The sequence below is a fragment of the Megalops cyprinoides genome, chromosome 13 (genome assembly GCF_013368585.1).
Source record: "Megalops cyprinoides isolate fMegCyp1 chromosome 13, fMegCyp1.pri, whole genome shotgun sequence".
Classification (NCBI taxonomy): domain Eukaryota; kingdom Metazoa; phylum Chordata; class Actinopteri; order Elopiformes; family Megalopidae; genus Megalops; species Megalops cyprinoides.
In genome coordinates, this window is record NC_050595.1 from 33255727 (window position 1) to 33276486 (window position 20760).

Consider the following 20760-nt stretch of genomic DNA (forward strand, 5'->3'; position numbering starts at 1 on the left):
CACTGAGGGAAAATACATCTGAGGCCCAGTCACATGTATATTTGAGGAAAGTTTGTTGACGTTCATAAAGTTATATGGAGAAATAATCATGGAGCATACTGTACTAGCAAAATCAAAATGGAGAAATTAATTTGGACTGCAATGTCTTGGCTACACAGTAGGGGTCGACCGATTATCTGGTCGTTAGATAATCGGGGCTGATATTTGCAAATTTTTGATTATCGGTCATTGGTATTTTTTTATCTAAATTCCCGATAAAAAAAAAAAAAGAAATGCGTGTACTATCCCGACACATCTCCTCTGTCAGAAAAAAATGCTATTGGTATGGCTAACATTTCACAAAATTCCCTCATTGGCCAAGACAGACAACGTTATCTGACGTTGAAAATCAAACGAAAATCAAACGTTTTCTCAGACCTGCTGCTGGAAGCAAGGATGGAAGGTAAGTATCTAGTAAAAGGGTCGTTGTGCTCAAACCATGCCGTTAACCAAACTGCACTAGGCTAATTTGACCTTTTTTGAATCAGTATAAGTAATCTACGCTTAAGCTAAAAACAAGCTTGGAATATAAAATAAATAAGTAGGCTAACTGCAATGAGGACTAATTGGTGCACTTATGCTATAAGTTGCAACAGTTTGACATTACACATTTAACAAATAGTAATGTATATTTATTCTTTCAAATGGAACATTGAAAGAAATTTACCGTAAAGCAGAGCCCTTCTGAATTGCAGTGGTCATTTAAGCAACCGTTCACGAAATTAAACGTCAGCTCACTTGCGGTTGCACTGTATGTCGGAACATCACGGCAAAGCTGAAAATACCTGTTTGCCGCTTTGATGTTTCTTAATTTAGCCTCATCATCATCATGGAAGGCTAACGCACTGCAACTTCCCATTGATTATAATGGGGAAACTCCTGTCTTTTCCCACCAAACTAAGGGGATTACAGTCATATTTTCAACCAAGTTACACCCATAATGGATATAAGAATAAGAATCAAGGCGTGATTTTACTTGACACGATTCGGCAATGAAGTTAATGGAACGTGTATAACTAATGAATAGCCTACAAGAATTTACAGTCGTAAAGTAGCTTGAATTTTAATTGTTACTGAAACTGAGGGGGCAGTTTCACCTGTAAATAGGTTCAGGCTAAATTGCTGTCACAGTGGGGTGTCGGTCAGGACACAGGAGTCAGGTTCCGGGTTCAGTTGTTTATTGGGGATTTGGAATGGGTGGATGTGGTTGTGTGTGTTGTTTGTATGTGTGTGTGGTTTCTTTGGCACAGACGCACACTACAACAGCACAATGCTTGGTCCCCAAGGGCTTTATTCTCCCCAGTTCTTCACCTCCCAGGTATTGTTGTGGTACTGAGGTGGGGGAGGTCACCACTACCTTTATATTGTCCCGTATCCTTGGCCCTATTGAGGCCCTGATTGGTGGCTGAAGGATACGGGTAGGTCAGAGGGCAAATGGTGACCTGGGGGCCGTCCTTGGGGGTGCGCCTGTGCCTCAGGAGGTTACCTGCAGGGGTCCTGCTGATAAGGGGAGCAGCAGGACCGGTTTGGGCAGGTTTCAACTGAGTCGTAAACAAGTGCCTGTGAGAGGTGGGGGTTGTGCGCAAACAAAGACAGAAACAGAAACATGTGGCCCTTTTCTACAGTTACTGAACTGCGTATGAACATTGAGATATATACGGATCGACCCAGCACTTGCCAGTCAGTGATAATGAGCACAGACGGTCTTGTAGCGAAGGGGAACATTGCAGAAACATTAGTGCGACTGTTAAAATTGTGCTTGCTAGCTTGCTGGGCAGCTATATTGATTTCAGTAGGATTCGTTATAAAGCTATATATATAATTGTTATTTTAATTCCTGTGAGCTGCATATAAAGCTATTACATAAAAAATTACACGTTATTTGCTCACTACAAGTGAAATCATTTTTCTCATAACCCGCATTTCCTTTGACATTAGCTAGTTCAGGCCACACGGCCACATCATTGCCAGCTAGCATTAGCTACCTACCTTATATGACTGTAAATCCCTTTGTTTGGTAGAAAAAGGCAGGAATATCCCCTTTAGGGTCAACGGAAAATTGACGCGGTGCGGTGCACTGGACGCCATGGTTTCTGCAACTTCGGGAAAGGGAAGCAGTTACGTTCTTTCCATATCTTAGAGTTGAGTGCTGTGAACTCTTTTATGTAGTTAACGTTAGTTTATGCAACAACGAGCATAATGAGGTACCGAAAAAAGTATCGTTTTGGTACCGGCACCGAATTCTAGGTACCGGTATCGGCACTGATACCGAAAAATTTTAAAGGATACCCAGCCCTAGTCCAAACTGACAGTATTATTTTCAGCTAAGCGCCTCAATTCTCTAGCGATCTCCTGACTGGAGGCAGCCATTTCTGTAGTGAGCCTGGCCACCTGTGTGGGAGCAACTAAGGCAGGTATAGTCGAACTATGCAATCTGATGTCGATTAACCAATAGGCGAAAAGTTGACCCCATGACACACTTTGAATTTGCATAATGAGGACGAAATGCATGAAGAAACGTAAAAAGACAAAGAAACGCATGAGGAAATGTAAAAAGAAATGCATGAAGAAATGTAAAAAGACAAAGACATGCATGAGGAAATGTAAAAAGCGAGTTAACGAAAAGTATTGTAAAGTTGAAGTATTTTCAGGTTTTTTCTTTTCAATGTCTTACCTTTCGCTGGTATGGGCACATAATGTGGCACAGAGGAGGAGAAGACAAACATAGCTATTGTACTTTTGGGTAGCCTATAAAAAATATCACACATAGCCCTGCAAATGGTGCTACCAGTACACATAATTTATTATTAATAATTGGGGGGTGCAGCGGAATACAAAACTCATGGTTCGGATCGTATCATGGTTTCTGAGTCACGGATCAGATCATTTTTCGGATCAGTGAAAAAAAGGAGACAAATATAACTTTGCTTTCCATTTATTACCTAAAGAACACTTAAAGCAAGGAACTTTTGCCCATGGTCTTAAATGAAAACAACATTCAAGATGTCTAATAAAATCTTAAAATAAAATATTCAATACTCAATTGTTGAGCGCTTCTTCTGCTGTTCTTAGGCTGTGTCACTGAGTTGCACTGAAAAGATACAAACGCCATTTTACACTTGATCGTTGGACTTAACTGCCAGCTAGCTAGCTAACGTTAGTTTCAACTAATTTCAACAGATGAAGCTGGGTGCTAGGTCTTTGTGTTAGCTAGTGACAGCTAGGTAGGTAGCGGTATTATCTAGCTGGCAGGTTAATGTAAGTTGCAACTAGCTGGTCACAAAGATGACAGAAAGATGTTCATACAAATGTTTGAATAAATTTGCAAACATAAAACTACATCCAGAAGATCATTAATTTATTGTAGGACTGTGAGTGAGTGAAGAAGTGAGCAATTTCGGAAGCAGCCTTTGTCTTCACAATGCTTCTGCTAAGTAAGGTTGCTGGTTTTTAAAATGGAGTTTGTATCTTTTCAGTGCAACTCTGTATCGAGATTTAGGGAATTATTACTTTAAAAAGTAACAGCGGCAGTAAAACTATTTCACACTATTATGGTTAAACTTTGCAATTAATCCGCTGTTCACATGTGTGCCGAAACATGTGGGGGGGTGTAATGTTAGGTCACCAGTTCACATATCTCACTATACCTATCACTATTAGCTACAGCTTAGCTAGTTACTAACCAGATAATAAACTACTAACCAACGTTATTAATCATCGTAAGAGACAAGTTTTGGCAGTATAGCTATAGCTAACTATCTCTTTAACAATCATTGCACTCAAAATAAAATGTATTTGGACATATCCGCAATATTAACTAAAGAGTGGAAATAAATATACAGGCAAGCAGAAAAGAGTACGAAGCAGATGTTTGTATGCTTCCGGTTTCGCGCCAGACGCATGATATAAACGTCATCAACACGCTCACTCGCTCGCTGTGAACTCTCCGGCAAACTACTTGCTCTATTCACACATGGGCTCACTCTGACATGAGACGGACTTTGTACTAGGGAGCTGGCAGAACAAAGTCCGTCTTATGTTCGGTTTGACTGATTTTGACATTTGCGTTCTCACATACAGCTCCTCCGGCTAATGGCTAGATAAGTTCCAGCTTTCAGTGCATGTCTGAAAGGGGCTATATACTTGTCAGGTGTGAGGGAGGAGTTGGAGGGGTGGAGCCAATTCCTGTCTCTTGCATCTTCTGCACACAGAGATAATCCCACTGTACTTTTGCAACCTTTTGCTTTTACTGTTCCAAGAATTCTTTTTAAACATCTTATTTCTTGGAGTGGTCCCACTAGTGGTGTTGTGGAGGTGGATGTATCCTGTTGGGGAAGTGTTAAGAGCACTTTTTGAAGCAGGTATTGTCCTTGTAAAAGCATTAATGTGCCTGCTCAGGTTTACTGTTGGTGTCCTATTTAGTGGGTTAATGCCTTGGTGAAAGTAAAAATAGTAAATCATTTAGCTCTGTGTTCCTGTCTGTCTCCCCGTGCCAGGAGGTAGTCTCTGCTTAGCTCTCTGATCACTGAAAGTGAGATACTTGTGTGACAACAGACTCAAAGGAAAGGGCAGGGAGTGATTCATGGCCTCATTGGTAGATGGAGAGGAAGAGAGCGTGCAGAGAGTCAGGACTGCATAAGTAACCTTGGGAAATAAAATGTTGCCACTTTTGTGATCTGTTCTGGTGTTCAAGTAAATATGCAGCACAGCTGGGTTTTATCAAAAATTCACAGCAAGGCATTACTAACTTGTTTCTTGAAGACTTCTTCCTTGTTTAGAGATGGAAATCTAGACTATTATGTTAAATCAGCCCAGCCAAATTCATAAAATAAAGCAAAATCAAGGCATATATTTAAGCAGCAATCTCCTCATTGCCTTGTTGATTAAGTAATTATTTATAGACTGTAACTTATAGTTTTAACGCAACAGCAACATATTTCTCAGTGCTTATAAGCAACCCATTATTCTCTTCACTGACTACAGGTAACAATTAATTAAGCCCCTGGGCTAATAAAAAGATTTATTGACAAGCACTGTCAGCGCTCCCGCCTCCTAGCTGTTGTGTTTTTGTTTTTCCCTGTCCATGTGCTTTTGTTTTCCTTGTGTTCTAGCCCTGCCCCGCTCCCCGCCTGGTCTCCACCTGCCTGATTGCCTCATCGTCTTCACCTGCCTGCCTGCACACCTGCTTCCCATCCCCTTGTCAGCCCTGCCCTATATCTTCCCTGCATGTCCCTGTCCTGTTGCTAGTTCGTAGCAGTGTGATTTCGCCTGTTTCGTCCCCGCCAGTTTCTCGTCTGTGTGCGGTTTCCCGTTTTCGATCTGCCCGCTTTCGACCTGATTGCTGCCTGCCGCTCTGCCCTGATCGCCCGATATCTCTGCCTGCCCAGTGTTCGAGCCTGCCTGTTCCAGTTTCCTGTGACAAGCACATCAGAAACCATATTAATAATACAGATTGTAGCCACTGGTTTCAAATAATGGGATGTGTATATGGAAAGCATCATTGAAGCAGAAAGAACCATGTACAGTGACTTTGTCTTTTTGTATCCGCCAGAAGGCTGGTGGTTCAGTCGAGGATTAAATGGCATGTTAAATGGACTTTATTTTCCCACAGAGATCGACTGAGGTAATAGCCATGTGATGAACCAGCAATCTGTTGATAGTGTGCTAAAACTCAAACTCACCTTCCATTCCATGGGTTTCACAGCTCTTAAATGTAGTCATCATGAATGAGTGGAAGAATGAAACAGCATATATGTATTGGGTATCTCCTTGGGAAGTGTAAGGGAATTGACACCAATCAGTTTAAGCTTGCACAAACACTAAATTAAGGTCATTCATTTATTTGGACACTTGTAGTTCTAATTTTCTTAAGTCATGTTATTTAAATATGCCCATCAACCTTGGACTGAAACACCACCCAGTAGATGGTAGATATGAGACTCGTTTTCTTTCAGTTCAGCCTTTGAATGAATATCACACATTTAATCTGGCTGCAGAAGTTCCTCAGTGGTATTGAGTGACCTACAGCAAACTAAGACCAATGGACAACAAATGACATCCTGGAGCATCTGTCTCCTGTTTTGTGCCTGTCATATATTTATCTATAATGTTTTTTGATACATTCATTTCAAGCCTTGAATGACACAGACAATGAATATCAGACCATTCTTTGGAATATGTCAACAGGATCTCCAACGAATATACTGTGTTGCATAAATGAGCAAACTCATAATGATTCTTGCTTTGATTTTTGATTTTGTTCTCGGGTTAATCACTCCTCATTAAAGACTGTCTAATCTTCTTTCACTTCTTTCACAGTGCCGCTTATGTAAATCCAGATCTGAAATTCCTCACAAGCCTTATTTCTCTATAAGAGCTTAAAGCTAGTCTCTCATTCCTGGTTGGCCATTCATTGGACTTCCTAAAAGTTATCATGTTATTAGAACCTTTTGGGGGACAGTAGAAGCACTGTCAGTGCAGACCAGTTTGCACATTTTTTGCTGTATCAGCAAAGAGAAAACTGTTTTGTTCTTCTTGACAACAGGCATTCTAATTTCATGAAATCTGTGTCCAACTCTTCATTGACCTTTCATGCATCTGCTAATTCTACTTTGGTCTCATTAGCATAGAGAATTTACTGCAGCGGGCCAAGGCAATATTAACACCTAATGTCTCTGGTCATTAGCAGATAATTTTTTTCCTTTTGTCTTACACTCTAACTACTCTCATATTTAATACTCTACCAGTGTGGGTTCTGGGGCTGTACTTCAGAGCGCTCCTAATTGTTGACACAAACTGTCCTTCTTCATCTGCTTGATAATTAGGCCATCACATTTTACAAAAGTTGCATGTACTTAGCCCCACAACCAACCACTCTGCAGATTTGAAACACTTGTTACCAGCAATTTCTAAACAATTGATATCCAAATTTCATTATATTACACCAGTTACTTTTTGCAGGCCAACTTCCCCATCCACACCTCTCAGAAAAAAACTAAAAAAAAAGATCATTCTGCTTTTAATTCTCCTCAGTGTTTCAACATTAAAGCTCCAATTAACTCTCTAGCATGAGGACTTGGGGAAAATGGAATTCACTAACCGTGGAGGCAAGATTATACTCTGGTTCAAGGCTTGGCTGCATGCCTTCCGGTTGACACACTTAAAACTTTTTTGAAGCGTGTGGAGAGCAGACCTACGCTACAAATCAAATGCAAACTGTAACTATCCCCAGGTCCCCCTCTTGGTTTGAAAAAAAAATGGTGGTAACATAAAAACATACTTAAAGATGTGAATTTTTCACAAGAGCCAACCATGAAGCATGGAAAGAGGTGACCTAAATTTGAAAAGGCAGTAAAAGGGTTGCTTTGACAGCCTGATATAGAGCCAGAACTGGCATCCATTATTCATATGTCTTGCCCAGACCGGGGCTTCCTGAAGTGCTGTTGCCTCCCGCCACAGCACCTAGTCATTCACCAACGAGTGGTGCACACATTACACAGCCAAGCTGTCTCCACTTACACATCTCCCACACCGTCACCTACCCCACTGAGGCTCCTGTAATGCACTCCATCATGTCCTCATCCAGCTCTTTCCTATTAGTCGCAACAATCACAGTCGTGCTTTGTCCATGTTAATGTAGCGGTTGCAGTTTATTTTAATGGCCTGTTAATATTTATAGCCCAGTCAAAAAAAGATAGGTGGTAAACAGGACGTAAGATTCTTTTTCTTCATTTTTTTAATGTAATTTAGATCAGAAAGCTAGTGAGCAGCATAATTAACATGAAAATTTAGTGAAAAGCTGAAAACTGGACAGGTACAATTGTAAAGAAATTATTCTAAACATTAGTATTTTTCAGATTTTGAATTGATCACTACATAGTTGTCATTCTTCACTGATCAGTCATATTTGCTGTTGTTTAACAATATATAGGCCCTTGAATCAACGGTGGCCAATATACCCAATTTCTGTCTCTCCATCTCAGTTCGTCATCGTGATACCCAATATAGATTTGATAAGATACCATTATCCTCATTATACAAACAGGAATAAAATGGTGTTGATAAAGAACTGTTGATGCAAGTGATGAGATCTCTGAATAGGAATCCTTTCACAACAGATGTGAAGAAGACGTCCCTGTCAGGGAAAGTAGGTTATAGGGTTGGGCAGTGTCTACCAAATTGGCATATGATGATGTCTAGAGTGAAACATTGTGATGGATGATGACATGGGGGGGTTATTTATATTTCAGATGATTTATATTTCAAGCTAAAAAAAAAAAACTACTGTTAAAAAAGACTGATATAGCAGAGAACTGGAGTTCGCTCTGTAGGTAAGTTTTAATCCTCAGTTTTGCGATACAAATAAAGACTCGCCCCCTGATTTACTAGGTGCAAACCAGGTAGATTTAAAAATAATTTTAATGTTTGCACCTAAATTAAAACATGCTTTCACTGGGTGGTATAGTGTGAATAAATAAGCTGTTTTCCCTTTAAATCAGGCGCAAGGAGCTAATATAATAATTAGAATAAACCCATCCTTCATTTTTGTGTTCTCTGGCTGGCACTCCTTGAAATACATATTCATCAGTTTTACGACTCAAGTTGATCCCCAGGGAAATCCCCGCAAATAAGTAATAAATACATTTTTCTACGTTATAACAGAGACACTGGAATTATAGTGTGTGTGTGGCAGGGTGTGCCCCGCTGTCTGTGTGGACTGGGGGGGGGGGGTTAAATCACGATACCAGCTCAACATCGTAATGTCTGTCAACCATTGGCGATGGACGATGGCATTGTCCATTGGCCCAACTCTAGTAGGTTAAAACACATGGTTCTTTTCACTGCTTGGCTCAGAGAGACATATTTCAGTTTGTATCTCAACATGAATAGGGTGTACGCTTAATGATTTTCTTCACAGAACCAGTCTGTGTCACATAATAATGGGATTTCATCCCAGGGATCCTGGGTTCAGATACCAAGTGTGAAGGTCTGGCTAGCCTGAACCCCAGGCTCCAGGCTATGCACAGAACCAGTTTCAGTCACCAAATTGGGCCAGACCCCCAAAGAAATGAAAATGAGGGACATCAGCAGACCCACCATGATTTCATGCATAAGTCATTCCATAAGCCCAGTTATGCTACGTTACATTTTTTATGTGGAACATAAATTGTAATGGTGGGAGATGAATCACAGAGCCTCAACTGTATAAATAAGTCACTGCACCATTCTGTGTTTATGGATGAACTATTACCAGTTGTCCATGGTGGTAACTAATATTTTCATTTCAGCATTTTTACTTTAATAGCATTTTACATAATCATAGCAATACATGCTGAGTGTCATTGTTTCATACTGAAACCTACTCTGAACATGTTGGGGAACATCACAAGGAAGTGTATCATAGCTAGCTATCTAACCCACTTTCTTTTTTTTCTTTTTTTTCATTTTCTCCCCAATTTGAAATGGCCAATTCCCCGAATTTTGGAATACCCAATTTGTCATCGATTTTCAGTCCCATTGCACAACTCCCACTGCCAATCCGGGAGAGTGTAGACAAGCACGTGCCTTCCTCCAAGACACATGATGTCAGCCGCTGCTTCTTTTTGCACTGCGGTCCACAAGCTAAGCTAGCACAGAGATGAGTCAGAGGAAGACATTTCATATGCAGCTTTGGCACGTGGACCGCAGGTGCCCGATCGACTGTTGCTAATGGGACCGAAGCCCCTGCCGACGTACCCACCCCTATCCCCGGCGGAACGAAGCCAATGTGCTCCGCCTGTGAGCTCCCGGTCACTGTCAGCTAGTGACGAACCCGGGCCGTAGCATTCAATCTACACTCGGAACCAACTGAGCCACTCAGCTAACCCACTTTCAAAAGGCATTAAAATTCACAAAATGCATAATGCACTGACAGTAATCACGCTATTCTGTGTTGTAACAAAACAAAGGAATGTATTACTACATATAATAATATTCAAATAAAGCACTAGAGCATGTTAAAAACTATTACTGGTGCAATGACAATCACATCTGGTATCTGCTTGCCTTGGTTAGTAACTAAATATATACCACATTAGAATGATGTGATTGCTTATTGATAACTAGCTCAACAGGTAATATTAAAGTCTCACACATAGTGCATGATGAGGACCTATACAGTGGTTATTTCTCATTGGCTGGTGGTAGTCCCCCATTGCTTCTGAAATCCTGCACTGACCAGAAATCAGAGGAGCAATCAAGGTCTCTCATAGGACTTGGCATGATCTTAGCTGTGACATGATCATAGCTATTAAGCTGAGGTAGGAGTTCGCCATGCACATGCCAAATTTCTCTGGGGTTCATGGCAGATATATTGCAAATCTATTTCCATGTACAAGCTTGGCCAACTTTCTTGACCAGACAAAGGGGTAGGATTGACTTTGTTAGGACTCAATCTGGTACAGTAAGAAGGTGGAGAGCTTGACTTGACTGTTTCCTATGGTAGCGGCAGTAGAAGACTAAAAATCAAGGCTATGTATCCTATTTCCTCTTATGGGCATTATTTGGGTAAAATTCAAGGGATGCTTCTTTTAACAATATTATAACATAACTTACTTATATACTTAAATACTTATATACCAATATGCTTACTTATAACTTACTGATATACTTATAACTTATATTCTAAGCAGCCAACTAATAGTGTACTTCATACTTTAACCCAAGCACTATTTTTACTTGATCCAATTTCTTACAAAGTAACACTACTCCATAATGCTTTTTTCTACCATTGCCAGAAATTTTAAGTGTTTGTAAAGTGCTATTAGATCTCAAATTCAGCCTTTTTCAAATGTACTGGCTGTTCTTTGACAAGGCCAGCTCCCTGGTATGTGCTAAAAGACATATGCTTTACAGAGCATTCTGTTTTGATCACACTAAAACATTTCTGCTCTGGACCTAGCCTGATTGGAAAGCCTACATTGCCTCCAGCCTCCAGAGCCTGTAGTGTAAAGCCATTTCTAATGGCTACATTTGCAGAAAATTAATTGAAATTTATTCATAGTAATTTCCACATGCAATCTTCATGTGCCCCAATCAAGTCAGTCTTCACAAACTTATTCTTATTATATGTTACATGATATTCAGGTATTGCTAAGGGTAAATAAATTAAACACCCATGTTTGCCTATTCTCATATTGACACAGCTATAGCTATAAGGGCATAAGGTTGAATGATTGACATACCTTAACTCATTCTGTATATAAGCAAAACGCATTGGGTTCAAAAGAACAGTAGAGCTTATCAATGTCTGCCCCTGTGCATTTATACAGACCTGGCTGAGCAGCAGCAACAGCAGTGGTGTTCAAGTTTGCATCGGTGGACAGTAATAAAAGCAAATTGGTGTGCAATTCTATTTTGCCCTCAGGGTCCAACAGAGATCCATGTTAATACTTCTGAAAGACAGTTAATAGATCACATCACCGAAGCCTGCCTTCCTCTGCTGACCACCTCCCTGTGGGACCAGAAGGACTGAAACAAATTTCTTCATGAAAAGTCCAATTTTAATGCACAAATCAATGATTTCTTCTTCATATAATGAAGATAAACTGTTTATGTGAATGGAGGAGGTTCTTGCTGGAGGTGCCTTTTGGTTAATTAGGTCCAATTCCACTCAATTGATTCGATAGGTGTCATCAATTGATTCGATAGGTGAATGCAGCTTTGCCATCTTCCTTTAAATTGTTGCATTGCTAATACAAAACCTCTTAGAAATGATTCCATCCAGGCTGAACATATTAATTCAAGTCTCAGTTACAAGAGCTGATATAATTGCATTTCGATAAGGTTGGAGATAATTAAGAATATTTTTAATGGAATTAGAGTAGCAGTATCAGATACCACTTGTCCCAGCTTTTTTTTTTCATTTCGAGTCAGATTTGTAAATGGGTTACCAAAAAAACAAAAAACAATGTAATATGCACTCTTAACCATGTAGGGACACCATCCTTTGATCTCTTTCCTCTGGTTACATCATGGATCATCCCTTCCTTAACCCTCCTGCAGATGGGAGATGACTGACAAATGAGCACAGAGACACATAAAAGATTTACTCATCATAAAGGTAGCGCTGGAACAAATACATTGATTTATTGACACACAAAATATAAGCATTGTTTTTTTTTTAATGAACCCAGATTTGTTGTGAGCAAGAAAAAATGAACCTTTAAACTGCTGCAGAAACATACCTTTTAAGTAAATAAGTAGTTTTCCAATATATTGCTTGAAAAGGCCAAGTAAGTGGAGACAGATGTAAGCTACCTTAATGTACTGTACTTTTAGCATTACTTTTTTGGAGAAACACTTCCACACAAACTCAATATGTCAGAGTCAGTGCATTTTTTCACACCACAATGCATTAGACCCAGCCCCACATAAAAGCAACAACCACACTGGAGAAATGGAAGTGTTTCCATTGTTTCTCCAGTACGCTCATTTTAAGATTCATTTTCCTGCCATTAATACTCAACTGACGCCATTCTTTCCCATTATGTAGAGTGCAGAACTGTCATTCACACACACAATTCACATACGCAAACATACAGTATTACATGCACATATGAGTTTAATGGGTAATAATATGTGGTGGGAAGAAGGCTAGCAGCAGACAGAATCCATGTAATATGAAGCCAAACAAGACAGACAGGTCAGCACTACAAAAGTAAGCAACATCTCATTATTTGAAGGAACTATATGACCAAAACAAAGCAGTCTCAAGCTAAAATGAAAAAGAAAAAAAAAAAAAACGTCAGTATAAGAAACATGCACAATTCTTATTAGCGCGAGTTATGGCCAGTATGATATGACGGTAAAGCCTTTTTAACAAGGGAGTAAACTCTACTGTTCAGCTGCAATTACATCTGTATTACAAACAATAACAAGCCTTCATGGACCAAAGAAAATATTCAAAGCTGTTTTTTTCCCCTTTGAATTATATAAACAGCCAGTTAAGCTCCAGCAGCAACCAAAGAGAATCGTGTGTGCTTTGGAAAGCTATTTACATTAAACATGTCCAAGATGTTAAACATGTACTCGTGTTTATATATTCAGTATTCAGTGCATGTGTATATATGATGAGTAGTGCCTGTGTTGTGAGAGCTGAAAACCGCACAGCCTGTCATCTGTGTACACAGATAAAGTCAGAGTGAGATAATTACCCCCAGCTCCCACAATTAATTAATAATGTCTTATTGCAGCTGACATCAGTGGCATGATAATGGCGATGGCCAGACAGCATTTCTTGAGCATAAAGTAAAGTGACCTGAGAGGCCTGCTGTCAGTGGATTCAAAGCAAAAGCACATTGAAAACCAAAGGATGGGACTCCCCTATAAGAAGTCCCTCTGCTTCAGCTCACCTTCCTGCGCTGAGATGTAGGCATATGCTATTGTTAATTTGCTCGGCTGGCACCCTTATCCAGATTGATTCATGCAGTTTACATTTTACATGTTACTGTTTAATGGGGCAAATTAGGTCAAGTACCTTACTAAACCTTATAATAACACTGTCTCACTTCAGATTCAAGCATGCCCCCTCCAATTTACAAGTCCAGTTTCCAATACATTCACTAATGTCCAAGCATGGATATATTTATCCATTAAAATAAGATTTATTGCAATGTAAGGGCAAACCTATTAGTTAAATTATGAATACAGCATAGGTGCCATACAGAAGACAAGCAGCCCCAGAGATATTTTTCAGGCAAAATATTTCCCACTGACAGAGAAGAAGCAGAAATTTTTAATCGTGGAGAGTAAAAGGACAAGAAAAGTGATTTACTGCCAAGAGATGAGCTGCTGAGACCTCTTTCAAACAAGGTGTCTATTTTGCCCATAAACCTGTTCCACAGTGTGCCGGTCCACCCAGCCATAAGGGATCAATATTTACTGGAGCTCAAAGCTCTTAACAGAATCTGAAAGCTCCTTACTATTAGCAACAAGAGCTAATAGGTGTTATTACCCAATAACACAAATAAGTCTGCAAATGACATACAGGTGATTCTGAAACAATTCTCTTGTCCTCTCTCTCTATCTCTCCCTCTCTCACTCTTGCTCTCTCTTAAAACAAGGTTGAGGGCTACGTCTATTTAAAGCTACATGAAAGAGTAAAGGAGTCCTGGGGCGAGTCACAAGGTGGATAATTACATAAGATAGATTGGTTCCATTGTCTCTCAGCTACATCCAGCTTTTCAGTGCTCTGCTGTAATTTGATTTACCATGCGCAAATGACCATAATTTCACCACCAACTTGATCTAAGTGCGTGTGAGAGCAGAGGCGACTGTCGCCCTTTAGTCTGGAGATAGGAGAAGGTAATTGGATTATTTTAGCCTGAGAGGAATTGGTTTCACAGATCCACCCTCGTTTTCAGTGTGAGAGGAGGCTAAGTGCTCAGATGATTCATGTAACTCTGTTACCTCACTCTCAGTGTTTGAGTACCACTATGACAGAAAGTCTGAGTGTGAGATGTGGACTGATGGTCCAGCTCCACGGGTGTTGTTAGTCACAATTCAGGGAGTCATTTCTCGTCTCCCAGCTGATATCCATTGGTATTTTGACAAGAGCAATAAATTACCTTGTTAGTTTGATTGAGCTGCTACTGGTTTTAGACACCAGTCATGGCAAACATTTCCCAGCATTCAGAAAGTGCCTCAGTCCTTCATCCTTCATAATAGTACACATTTATCATAAGTATTTGGCACATATGGCTTTCAGTTATGCATGGACAAATGGTACTCAAATTGGTCTCCTACGTATTCCGAAAATTGATTACCCCGAACTACTAGACTAACCTCCTTCTTCAATTGCAAATGACTGTTCTCAGAAAATTAAAGCAGTCAGCTGTCTTAGCCCAATATTTCATTGACTGTATTGACTGTGTACGTCCTATTTTCTGCGACAAAACCCACAAGAAGCTATGTACACAAACAGAAGCCAGAGCCAACCAGTTGTTGATCGCCACTAGAGACTATTCCACTGAAAGTCTCTGTTAGATAAGTATTTTTTTAAAAAATTAAACGTTTTTGTCCCTTCAGAGGGGACTTGTTTTGTGACATCTATGATACAAAATATACGCTTAATAGTTGATAGTATGCCAATAAAAAAACCTACTAGCAGTTGTAAGAATAAGAATAAGAATAAGAAATACTTTATTAATCCTGAAGGAAATTTGAGGGTCACAACTGCACCGTCCGGCACACATCAAAACAACAAAGAATAAATTGAATAAAATAAATAAGAGGTATAAAATACAACAAATAGAAAGAAGTTTGTGCAATTATGCGTTGAGTTATCGTGCAAGTTATCGTGCACGTGCTATGATTATATACATAGTATAAAATGAATTATGAAGCAAGAATAAACAAGGGTAAGGTTATTGCTATTATACAGTACGAGGTGGACCTTACATTATGAGTAAGGTGGTTTATAGGGCCCAGATTGAGAAGTGTGACCCCCTCTAGACTATGAACGAATCTCAGCAGACAACAAGAATGACCTTCCAATCTGTAAAAATGCTGTCCCCAACAGAGAGGGACCTAGAGCTTAAAAGCTTGCTAAAAGATTCTATCAGAATCAGTTTCTTCTATCAGATCCTCTGTGGACACAATTAGGATACATATACTATATACTTTAAAACCACTACCCCAATAGGGAAGGGACTGAATCCAAAACAAAGATGAGGAACATTTATTTTGTATTTGTGTTTACAGAGCAGTAAGTAAACTGCAATTTTAAAACAATGCATATCGTCATATGCATAAGATGCATATATTAGCATATCCTCAAAGAGCGTATAATTTATTCAAGTGAAGTTCACCCAGTTCAGGCAGGAATACATTAAAACTAGAACTAATATCAAATAAAACACTCAACAGAGAGGTTTGAAGATTGTCACTTTTGAGTATTTTTGGGGAGTCTGCTCAAGATGGTGTCTAATGGAAAAAAGAGCACCCTTTCTCTGAGATGCAGTCTTGAGAGAGGTGATAATTGAATGGCTGCTTGTTACACATAAACAGGAGACCTCTTTCTCCTGTGAAGCAGCAGAGTCTATAATTGGAAGAAACAGGGGATTTCAGGGTCACATCCACAGACTGAGCCATTTGGAGAGAAAAATATTTTTTGATTGACTGTAGTTGTTCATCTTTTTTGATCATGCAGTTCTATTAATTTTACTGGCTTACGGGTTCATTTTTTAGGATAATGTGGACCTTGGAGATCTCATGTTTTCTCTTTGCTACCTACCGACTGCTGGAAGGCTAACCATCACCATGATAAAGGCTAGAAATCTGAAAGCCATGGACATCACTGGGGCATCAGGTAAGCATTCATGTAATCCCTGCAGTGTCTTGAAGATTGAGGGGTGTCCAGATAACATACATTTTCATTTTTCATAGTTTAATAACTACACTGTATATGGAATTCAGTTAGACTTTCACAAATAAAATGTTAATATACAGACACACATATTATTTTTTTTCCCCATTTATTTAACCAAATTTGGAATCATCAATTGTACATTGAATTTGTTGGACAACCTCTGCAATCCTGCAGGACCTCTGAAGAGAAACAAATGCAATCCTCTGATACGCTCATGCAGCCAAAAGTGATTTTTCACACTAAAAGTCATACTGTGCACAACAGTGAAGTGGTCACTCATTGGAGGATAGACACCATTCCACTATTGCCATCTGAGGAACACTCAGTTATCTGGTAAATCCCAGGGTGACTGAGAGCGGTGAGATAAGGAAAACCTTGGCTGACTTACCCAACCCTATACCTGGCGAAATGAAGCCAACCTGTTCCCCCACTGTCATTGTCAGCAGATGACACTGCCAATTTCAAACCAGGGCTGTGGGGCTCAGCCTGTGCTCAAAATGATTACCTTGCCGATTGAGCCACTCAGGAGCTTACATATGTGTTATCCAAGCTGCCAAAAAAATTGAATGTTTCATAATGCGAACCAAGTCCTCATGATGATAGCATGGTACATGTTCCATGTTTGTGCTCTGCCCTCTGTCTCCAGGCCCAGGTTAATATCCTTGTTTGTTTCCAGATCCTTATGTAAAGGTTTCTTTAATGTGCGATGGACGGAGATTAAAGAAGAGAAAAACATCAACCAAAAGAAACACACTGAATCCTGTCTACAACGAAGCCATAGTCTTTGATGTTCCTCCAGAAAACATTGACCAAATTTGCCTTTTAATAGCTGTAATGGACTACGATCGGTGAGACATCAGTTCTTCTACTGAATACTTATGACCACTCTTATTATAATCTTTCATAATTAATTTAAAGCTCATGAACGTGCAACAAGAATACAAAGGCTTCACTGCAAAAGAAATGGTGTAAGCAACTGACATGGTAACACATCAATCAGTTAAGCTATACAAGCAAGACAGGAATATAGTCCTAACTGAGGCCTATATTTAACCAAATTGTACTTCATCCCATGAGTTTAAGTCAATAACTATAGCATGCAGTATCATGAGTTTTGCAATTATAGAAAATCTGTTAAAACTGGTTTATTTTATTACTAAACATTAATGACAACACACCCTTCCGTTAGACTGCATAGAGGCCATAGTTATGTTTAAAGCCTAAGATGACAGGCACTTTCTCTCTCTTCAGTTTCCTTACTCTGTTTAAACTGAGACTTGCAAGTGTTTTACAAAGAGAATATGACAGATTTTGCCTGAAGACATCAATATGACTACAGAGGCATGACAGTAGACCATGTGGAATCTAGATTCACAGTCATTGATGTCTTTAGCTGTAAATATGTATGAAATGATAGAAACTGTTGAACGTTATAATTACCTAGTCATTCCACGATAAAGGCTGAGCTCCTAAAATATGCATGAAACACAGATATCCTCTGGGGAGTTTTAAGACAGAATACATTCTTGGTCCCTTTTCACAGTGTAGGTCACAATGAGGTCATTGGCGTGTGCCGGGTGGGCAACGATGCAGAGAGTCTGGGCCGTGACCACTGGAATGAAATGCTTATGTACCCCCGCAAGCCCATAGCCCACTGGCACCCTCTGGTCGAGGTAGGGCCCTGGCAGAGGAATGGCATTTTGGCATCAAGTCTGTTGAACCCTCTCAGGCCCAGCCACAGCACTGCATGCAGCAGAAAATGTCATCTATATACTACAAAGTCTATGTTATGAGACCGGAAACAAGCTATGATCCTACTGATGAGCTGAATATTGTAAGATTTTTTTGAAGCATCAACATGAGATGACCATATTCATAACACATGGTAGTACATTATACATTGTAAAACAATGACATAACTTCTTGTAGCAGATCATATACACTAACAGAATATAACATCTTAAGAATCAGACATGATGTATTTGTGTCCAATGGTTACAACTACTAATAATAGACAATTAAGTCTGTTGAACTCTTAAAAAGTAAAAGCAAAAGTAAAAGTAATGTGATTGCATATGAATAAGCATGCATTGTGTACGGGTGCTGCACAGAAAGTGCTGCATTTTTATGTAACAGCAAGGATTTTGATGGCCAGCTGTTGAGGGTTAAAGCTATGGCAAAGTTTTATCCTCCCAAATAGGTTTCTGTAGTACTTTTAAAGCTTGTACATAGCATGCTAAGAATTGTTATTAGACTATGAATATTCAACCATTCAACATAACAGCCCCCCAGAAAGATAATAGCCACTATCTTCACAGGCAAAAGAAACAGTCCTTTGATTGACTACATGTTGATGGCACATAACTTAGAAGGCTGGATGATAAACCTTGGCTTGGTTTGTGCTTTACACTGCACAACTACACACTTTTATTATCGATCATTTCTTTATATACTTTATATACAAATTGAACCTCACTCCATTCCATCTATGTAAAACATATTATCAATATCTATAACTGAAAAACAAACTCAATATAGGCTGTAGAGGCTGTAGGCTGTAGGCTATAGGCTGTAGAGATATTGATTACTGTTCATAATCAATTTGGAGATGATATGGATAAATGGATAAAAGTGAGCCTCAAATAACTGTTATACATGACAAATGGCAAAAGGACCAGCCCTAATTCAACTCTTACCAAGATGATGTTTTTGATTTTAACTTTCAAAGTTGAATTATTGCTGGTGTTTTTGCTGTGTGTGTCTCTCAGGAGTATCCTTCCATCAGACACCAGCTCACAGGGCATGAGAGGCAGTGCGAAGGAAAGCAAACACTCTGATTTTATTTGCCGTGGGCCATTCATGCTACACTGCTTTGAAATCTCAGTTCAAGCCTCAGTGACCCTCAAGACCACAGACCTCGTCTATTATTCAACCCATCCCGGGCGATTTCAGTCAAGGTTAGACCCACTTTACCAGAGCTGTTTATCTTTACCAAACTAAATGTAAAAACATAAGCACAGCCAAGTTATTTCAAAGGCCTTGATACCTCTTTTGGAAGAGTATTTTTTTCTTCCATTTGCTCATACTTGCTATCAAACAAAGCCATGAATAACAAAAAAAAAAAACAATGACTTGATCCCTGTTCTGTTAATCAGCCTACAACAAAACACTGTTCTGCTTGTTCAACTAACTGTTTTCAGACAAAAAAAAATCAATTATAGCTAGGGTTTGTTTTTCCGCTTGAGAGAAATTTTAGCAGAGCACAGACAAGAGATTTGTGGATGCCAGCACAGCACTGGATAATTTAGAACTCAAGATGACAAGTTTAGTCCATTATTGAGCTCAGGTTTTGAAACAGCTATGTCTCCCCTTTCCTTTAAATGAGTTTCCCTCTTTCTTCATTGGTACGGTATCACCTGCTTGGTATACATCAGAGACCTTCACTAACACTGCCTGTTTTTCCTCTGCAGTGGGTGGGGCAAGGGACAACTGGTGGGAGTCAGGGCTCCTGCAATTCCTTGAAAACACCTCCATCTCCATGACCAAACAAATCCTTCAATATTGTGATGGAAAGAGTTGGTGCAGATAAAGATCAAAACATCGACTGGCCTAAAATACTACATTGTGTAAAATGGTCATCCTAGATGTGTCCACCTGTTCAAAATGACCTTAATCCTAAAAAAAAAAACTTAATCCTATCAATTCTGTGCTTATGGGAGTTTTCTTTGCATGGGGTGTGTGTTCAGTTGCATGTTGATTCGTCATCCTTCTTTTTTTGTTCTTTTTTCTTTTTAGCATTTTTCACTGTTGAGTAAAGACAAAAATAACTGAGTATTGTAACAGTTTCACCAGCCATTTATTTTGAGGTAAGTGTTTTCCCCCTTCTTGTTCAGTTTTTTTAGAATTATTTTTTGTATTTTTATATATTTTATTTTATTTTGTGGCTGTCACACATCTGTATTGACTTTCTTCAGATACAGGACAGGGGATCTTTTTGTGGGGTATTTTCTGTTTTGGATACGTTTTGTTGAAGTTTTGAAAAAGTGAAAATCTGTTCTATAAACACACGTGTAGTGTACCATGGCTGTTTATTTATTGAATTAGTATGTAAAATGTCCTTTCAAATGTTACTAATAAATATTTATATAAAATCACTTCACTTATGTCCATATTTTAGCTGTATTGTAGCTCCATTGTAGTATGTCACCTAGCGAGTGACTGTAGCTTTATCAACTCAAAAAAAAGTCATCCTTCTATGTAATCTTCAGACCCACAGTATCAATCGCATGACTACATAGTCATTTCTTGAAAAA

General features: G+C 39.3%; 1 protein-coding gene across 1 annotated transcript in view; it reads left to right on the forward strand.

Annotated features, from left to right (window-relative positions):
- Window positions 1-20051, forward strand: part of LOC118787967 (synaptotagmin-9-like) — a 42310-nt gene extending 22259 nt beyond the window's left edge. The window contains exons 4-7 of the mRNA XM_036543757.1: window positions 16267-16387; window positions 17124-17295; window positions 17991-18120; window positions 19918-20051. Of these exons, the coding sequence (XP_036399650.1) occupies window positions 16267-16387; window positions 17124-17295; window positions 17991-18120; window positions 19918-19989 (495 nt within the window). The 3' untranslated portion in view covers window positions 19990-20051. The remainder of the gene's footprint in view (window positions 1-16266; window positions 16388-17123; window positions 17296-17990; window positions 18121-19917) is intronic.
- Window positions 20052-20760: the final 709 nt, after the last annotated feature.